General features: G+C 46.4%; 1 protein-coding gene across 1 annotated transcript; it reads left to right on the top strand.

The window, feature by feature from the left end:
• The first annotated feature begins 3,355 nt into the window (after positions 1-3,355).
• LOC116573668 (olfactory receptor 10T2-like) lies at positions 3,356-4,368 on the top strand. Its single transcript, XM_032313910.1, has one exon. The coding sequence runs from the start codon at positions 3,367-3,369 to the stop codon at positions 4,366-4,368; it is 1,002 nt and encodes a 333-aa protein (XP_032169801.1). The 5' UTR covers positions 3,356-3,366.
• The last annotated feature ends 3,383 nt before the right edge of the window (positions 4,369-7,751 follow it).

The raw sequence follows: 7,751 nt of genomic DNA, 5'->3' as shown, positions 1-7,751 counted from the left end.
TATGAAACTTTGTAATTTCTCAGATCAGAAGAAATAAATAAACTTTGAAGATTGAAGAATATATTCATCTTTATACTAATACAGTCCTATAACATAAACCTTTAAAGTGTGATAATATTTAAATAATTTTATTTTATTATTTTTTGTTGTTAAATAATTTTTTAAATTTATTTTTTATTTTCAGCATAACAGTATTCATTATTTTTGCACCACACCCAGTGCTCCATGCAATCCGTGCCCTCTATAATACCCACCACCTGGTACCCCGACCTCCCACCCCCACCCCTTCAAAACCCTCAGATTGTTTTTCAGAGTCCATATTCTCTCATGGTTCACCTCCCCTTCCAATTTACCCCAACTCCCTTCTCCTCTCTAACTCCCCAAGTCCTCCATGCTTGTTAAATAATTTTACATAAAATTTAGATTTTATTTATTTGATTCAATAAATTCTATTTAAACACAATTGAGATACAAATAAGAGAGTTTGTTATGGGGAAGGCAGAAGTGCCTAGGGCCCACAGAACTCATGATGTAGCCCTAACATTCAGATTCCTAAAGGTGTTATTTTGTTCACGGCAGATGTCACTGTTACAGGCTTTGTCTTCTTTCTGGGGTGTTCTTTTCTTTTCCTTTTTTTTTTTTCAAGATTTTATTTATTTATTTGACAGAGAGAAATCACAAGTAGGCAGAGAGGCAGGCAGAGGGAGAGGGGGAAACAGGCTTCCCACTGAGCAGAGATCCCGATGTGGGGCTCGATCCCAGGACCCTGAGATCATGACCTGAGCCGAAGGCAGAGGCTTAACCCACTGAGCCACCCAGGCACCGCTCTGGGGTGTTCTTTTCACATGGACTGCAGCAGACCCTGTAAATTCCTCTCCCACATCCCTTTGACCCTTATATGTTTTTTCTCATCAGAGAAAATGTGAATTCCCCGTTCATGTCAGGTGGGAATTACTGGGAAATTCATGCCTCCTGGTAGAAACTTAAAAAAAAAAATAGTTTTTATTTATTTTAAGTAGGCTTCATGCCCAACATGTGTCTTGAACTCATGACCCTGAGATCAGGGCTTGCACAACCAACTGACTGAGCTAGCCAGGCATGCCTCTCGGTAGAAACTTTTAAGTAATGACCATTTTACTCTGGTTTTTTTTTTTTTTAAAGAGTTTGGCTATTTTATTTTATTTTTTAAAAGATTTTATTTATTTATTTGACAGAGAGAGATTACAAGTAGACAGAGAGGCAGGCAGAGAGAGAGGGAGAAGCAGACCCCCCCCACCCTGAGCAGAAAGCCTGATGCCAGGCTCCATCCCAGGACCCCGAGATTAGGACCTGAGCCGAAGGCAATGGCCCAACCCACTGAGCCACCCAGGTGCCCCAAAGTTTGACTCTTTTAGTGCTCAACATCACTCAGCATCAAGGAAATACAAATCAAAACCACAGTGAGATACCACCTCCACCAGTCAGAATGGCTAAAATTAACAAGTCAGGGAATGACGTGTTGGTGAGGATGTGGAGAAAGGGGAAACCCTCCTACACTGTAGGTGGAAAAAGCTGGTGCAGCCACTCTGGAGAGCAGTGTGGAGGATCCTCAAAAAGTTGAAAATAGAGCTACCCTATGACCCAGCAATCACACTACTAGGTATTTCCCCTAAAGATACAAATGTAGGTGTGCCTGGGTGGCTCAGTGGGTAAAGCCTCTGCCTTTGGCTTAGGTCATGATCTCAGGGTCCTGGGATGGAGCCCTGCACTGGGCTTTCTGCTCAGCGGGAGCCTGCTTCCCCCTCTTTCTCTGCCTGCCGCTCTGCCTACTTGTAACCTCTCTCTCTCTGTGTCAAATAAATATATATAAAATCTTAAAAAGAAAAAAAGTTACAAATATAGTGACCTGAAGGGGCACGTGCACCTGAATGTTTATAACAGCAATGTCCACAACAGCCAAACTATGGAAAGAGCCTAGATGTCCATCAACAGGTGAATGGATAAAGAAGAAGTAGTATATCTATACAATGGAATACTATGCAGCCATCAACCCCCCCCACCCCCCGGCGAAATCCTGCCATTTACAATGACATGGATGGAACTAGAGGGTATTATGGTGAGTGAAATAAATCAATCAGAGAAAGACAACTCTCATATGATTTCTCTGATATGAGGAATTTGAGAGGCAGGGCGGGGGGTTCATGGGGCATAGGGAGGGAAAAAATGAAACAAGATGAGATCAGGAGGGAGACAAACCATAAGAGTCTCTTAATCTCACAAAACAAACTGAGGGTTGCTGGGAGTTCCGGGGACAGGGAGAGGGTGGCTGGATGATGGACATTAGGGAGGATATGTGCTATGGTGAGTGCTGTGAATTGGGTAAGCCTGATAATCCACACACCGATACCCCTGAAGAAAATAATGCATTACATTAAAAAATATATTTAAAATGCATTATAATTAAAAGATATATTTAAAAAACTAAAAAGAAAAAAAAAAGAATTTGGCTCTTTCAGATTCCACCTATGAACGGTACCGTACTGTATTTGTCTTTCCTTATCTGTCTTATCTCACTCAACATAATGTCCTCAAGATCCAGCCGAGTTAGTAGCCCAAGGCAGGATTTGCTTCTTTCCCAAGGATGATTAATATTCCGTAGTGTGTATACAGCCCTTCTCCTCCTCCTCCTCCCTCTCCTCCCCCTCCTTGTCCTTTTAAAGTAATCTCTAGGGGGCGCTGGGAGGCTCAGTCATTAGGTATCTGCCAGGGTCCTGGGATGGAGCCCCGCATCCGGCTCCCTGCTCAGTGGGAAGCCTGCTTCTCCCTCTCCCACTCCCCCTGCGCGTGTTCCCTCTCTCGCTGTCTCTCTGTCAAATAAATAAATAAAACCTTAAAACAAAAATTCTGGACACCAAGCATAGGCTTGAACTTGCCACCCCATGAGTCGCATGTCCTACCAGTGAGCCCGCCAGGTGCCCTACACCACATCTTTATTCATTCATCCCTTGACTGACACAGGCTGTTTCCAAATCTGCAATTTTCTTGCCTATTGACAGACACTGGCTGGCTGGGTGATATTAAAGAAAAGAAGTAACATAATTTTTTTTTTTAAAAAGATTTTATTTATTTATTTGACAGAGACAGAGCTCACAAGTAAGCAGAGCAGCAGGCAGAGAGAGAGGGGAAGCAGGCTTCACTGAGTAGAGAGCCTGAAGCTGGGCTCGATCCCAGGACCCTGAGATCATGACCTGAGCTGAAGGCAGAGGGTTATCCCATTGAGCCACCCAGGCGCCCCTAGAAGTGACATAATTTCTGAGTCTCTCTCCTTTTTTTTTTTTTCGTAAAACAGGGATGATTTCCCGCCCTATCGGTACAGATGTATGGCAGATGGCTACAAAATTGTCCCATTCCATTTACTCTGTCCTTTCCTCTCAGGCTCCTGAGAAGCAGCAGGAAAATGCCACCTGGCTGGTGACCGAGTTTGTGCTGGTGGGTTTCTCCAACCTCCCACACCTGAGATATACCCTCTTCGGGCTCTTCTTCCTCACATACCTGGTCACCCTCAGTGGCAACATCACCATCATCATCATTATCCAGGAAGATCGGACCCTTCACACTCCCATGTACCGCTTCCTGGCGGTGCTGTCCCTCTCCGAGACCTCCTACACGCTGGTCACTATCCCCAACATGCTGGCCCATCTGCTCATGGAGAGCCAGGCCATCTCCATCCCTGGCTGTCGGGCTCAGATGTTCTTCTTCCTGGGCCTGGGATGTAGCCACTGCTTCCTCCTTACCCTGATGGGCTATGACCGCTACGTGGCCATCTGCCACCCCCTGCGGTACTCGGCGATCATGAGACCCACAGTGTGTCTCCGCCTGGGAGCCCTGGTTTTCTGCTCCGGCTTCTCGGTGGCCTCGATTGAGACCAGCATGATCTTCTCCTCGCCTTTCTGCGGCAGCAACCGCGTGGAGCACTTCTTCTGTGACATCGCGCCGGTCCTGAAGCTCAGCTGCTCCGAGAGCGCTGGCAAAGCGCTGGCCATCTTCTTCCTGAGCGTCCTCGTGGTGCTGGTCTCCTTCCTCCTCGTCCTCCTGTCCTACGCCTTCATCGTGGCCGCCATCGTGAGGATTCCCTCCGCCGCCGGCCGGCGCAAGGCCTTCTCCACCTGCGCGGCCCACCTCACCGTGGTCATTGTGCATTTTGGCTGCGCCTCCATCATCTACCTGCGGCCCGAGTCCGGGGCCAGGCCTGAGCAGGACCGCCTGGTGGCTGTGTTCTACACGGTGGTGACGCCGCTGCTGAACCCCGTGGTGTACACGCTGCGCAACAAGGAGGTGCGTGTGGCTCTGAGGAGGACCCTGGGGCGGAGCCGCGGGGTTTTTCAATAAACGCTTGATCCACGTTCCCCTTCTAGCTTCTTCATGAACGTGTATCCCGCCTGGCGCTCAGTTTCCCCGCTTGGAATACAGGGGTCGCTCCCGTAGCCTTGAATGAAATAGCCTCTTCAGTGAGGCAACTGGCAGTGGCTGAGACCCACCACGAAGTCCACGAAGAGAGCGCGGTCTCCTCTTCCTTTGGTCCTTGAGCCTTTGACTTGGCGGCGATGCACCGCGCTCTGCAGTGCAGATGGTCACCAGCCATGAACCCTGCCAAGCCTGGGCGAGCGGGGCGGGGTAGCGCTGACAGAGAGCAGGGAAGGCTGCTTCCTCCTTGCCCTGGGAGGTGAGGACCGCCAGGGAGCCTTCTGCCATCCCCTGGGGCACTGGGTGATCCTGAGACGCAGAGCTCCCATCTGACGCGGAGCTCGGGTTTTCTAATCTGTGTTCTGGGTGGCTTTGCACCAGCGGCCGCAGGCTGTCTTCTTCCTTCCTGCCGAATCACATCCTTAAATCTAGTGGGAGGAGGCAACAAACAGTAAGATCCTCTGCGTGATAAATATTTGTAAAAACTAGAGTGTCATGATGATTAGAGTTGATTTCATGATGGTTCTCTAGCTTCTTCCTCTTGGATCTCTTATTTCTTTGTTGTGTGACGGGAAAGGAAAGTGGAGGATTTCATAAATCATTGTGGTACAATTTGTGTAACATACATTTTGTCATTTTATCCATTAAAATCTTTATTATTGAGTTTCATGCGTTCTTGGTAGATTTGGGATGACAGTCCTTTATCATATATGTGTGTGAAAAGTTTTTATTTAAGTTCCAGGTAGTGAACATACAGTGTTATACTGGTTCCGGGTGTACCGTGTAGTGGTTTAACCCTTCCGCACGTCACCGGCGCACGCGTTAGTCCCCATCGCCTCCTCAATCCGTCCGGCCACCCTCCTCCCCTCTGGCAACCACCAGTTTGCTCTTTTTAAAATTTTTATTTTTAAACATTTAAAAAAAAAGATTTTATTTATTTATTTGACAGAGATCACAGGTAGGGAGAGAGAGAGAGAGAGAGAGAGAGAGACAGAGGGAGAGAGAGAGAAGAGGAAGCAGGCTCCCCGCTGAGCAGAGAGCCCGATTTGGGGCTCGATCCCAGGACCCTGGGATCATGACCTGAGCCGAAGGCAGAGGCTTTAACCCACTGAGCCACCCAGATGCCCTATTTATTTTGATTTTTATTTTTTAAAGAGATTTTATTTATTTGTCAGAGAGAGAGCACAAGCAGGGGGAAGGGCAGGCAGAGGGAGAAGCAGTCTCTCCACTGAGCAAGGAGCCCTATTCCGGCTCGATCCCAGGACCCTGCACAGAAGATATTTGCTTAATCAACTGAGCCATCATGGCATTTCCAATCTGTTCTTTATAATTAAGCATCTGTAGCTTGATTTCTCTCTCTCTTATTTTTCTCCCTTCGTTTGTTTTGCTTCTTAAATTCCACGTGAGTGAAATCTTATGGTGTTTGTGTCTCTCTGACTGATTTTGCTCAGCGTTATACTCTCCGGTTCCATCCACATCGTTGCAAATTTTAAGATTTCTTTCTTTTTTTTATGGCTGAATCATATTCCATGGTATATACATACCATCTCTATTTAATTCATTCACCAGTTTTTCAATTCTTGATTTCATCTGGGGACATGATCTCGGGAGTTGTGGGATGGAGTCCACATCAGGCTCTGGGCTCGGTGGGGAGTCTACTTGGGGTTTTCTCTCTTTCTCTTCCTCTGTCCTTCCCCCCACTCCTGTGCTCTCTCTCTCTTTTTAAAGATTTTATTTATTTGACACAGATAGAGAGATAGTGAGAGCAAGAACACAAGCAGGGGAAGTGGGAGAGGGAGAAGCAGGCTTCCTGACATACAGGGAGCCTGATGTGGGGCTCGATCCCAGGACCCTGGGATCTTGACCTGAGCTGAAGGCAGACACTTAAAGACTGAGCCACCCAGTCGGCCCCCCTCTCGTTCTAAAATAAATTAACAAAATCTTTAAAAACATTATGGTAAATGCATAAGCCAGATATAAAAGTACAAATATATGATTCCACTTACATGAAATATCTAGAATAAGCAAATTTATAGAGACAGAAAGTAGATTTGAGGTTACCAGAGACTGGGAGTAGGGGGGAATGAAGAATCATTGTTTCTGCTATCCTCATTCTTGCCAAAATTAATTCTCCACTTTCTGAAATTATAGCCACCCTAGTATATGTGAAATAGCTTAGTAATTCACTTTTGTCTAATTAAACCTGATGATGGATTGAAATCCTCCTGAGCATCTTCTCTGACCACTGTGGGATGAAATAAGAAATCAGTGACAGAAGGAAACTGGACACTTGCCAAATATGTAGCAATGAAACAATACCCTCTTTAAAAAAAAAGATTTTATTTATTTGACACACAGAGAGAAAAATCACAAGTAGCCAAATAGGCAGGCAGAGAGAGAGGGGGTAGCAGGCTCTCCCCTGAGCAGAGAGCCTGATGTGGGGCTTGATCCCAGGACCCTGAGATCATGACCAGAGCCGAAGGCAGAGGCTTAACCCACTGAGCCACCCAGGCACTCCTAAACACTATGCTCTCAAACAACAGGATCAAAGAAGAAATTACAAGTTACATTGGGAAAGAGTTTGACATGAATGAACATGAAAACACAACATACCCAAACTTAGGGGATACAGCAAAAGCAGTGTTCAGAGGGAAATTCATAGCTGTAAGTGCTTCCATTAAAAAGGAAGAAAAATACATAATCAACAACCTAACTATACATGCAAGGTACTAGAAACAAAGGACAAGCTAAACACCGAGGATGGGGTTTCCACCTTGAGATTTGTCAGCAAGCTATGGTCTGTGTGTATTATATGTTATATCTTCCATTTGTCAGAGCAAGAGCATCCTTTTGTGTTCATCTCTGTCTCAGGAGACCAGCCTGTATGGATCACATTGATGGGCTCTCTGCTTTCTGGCTTCTGGTTGGGTTTGGTCAATGAGAGGCACTGTCAGGAGCTGGAGGGTAGGAGGACACACAGGCCAGGGTATTATTCTCTCCTGTCCCCCTCTACATGTGTCCACAGGTGGCCACTCTTAGTCCGAGGTCACAGTGTTTTCCACACAACCAGTCTTTTTGGCTATAACCACTGTTTCCTTGGTTTCTTCAGGCATGTGGGTGCTGACAGCTCTCCAGTGCTACTAGTTCTTGGGTGCTACTCCAGCCCCTAACTCTGCTCACACCTTTTCAAACAGCACCACCACCCCTTTTAAAAAGATTTTATTTATTTATTTGACAGAGAGAGGTACGGTGAGAGAAGGAGCCAACTAGGGGGAGTGTGAGAGTGAGAAGCAAGTTTCCTGCTGAGC

The sequence above is a fragment of the Mustela erminea genome, chromosome 1, assembly GCF_009829155.1.
Source record: "Mustela erminea isolate mMusErm1 chromosome 1, mMusErm1.Pri, whole genome shotgun sequence".
In the NCBI taxonomy this organism is placed as follows: domain Eukaryota; kingdom Metazoa; phylum Chordata; class Mammalia; order Carnivora; family Mustelidae; genus Mustela; species Mustela erminea.
The sequence above is the reverse complement of the archived record's forward strand: the minus strand, read 5'-3'. Positions and strand labels throughout refer to the sequence as shown.

Excerpts from the sequence above, each read along its gene's own strand:
- LOC116573668 (XM_032313910.1), top strand. The coding sequence starts at position 3,367 with ATGGCTACAAAATTGTCCCATTCCATTTACTCTGTCCTTTCCTCTCAG.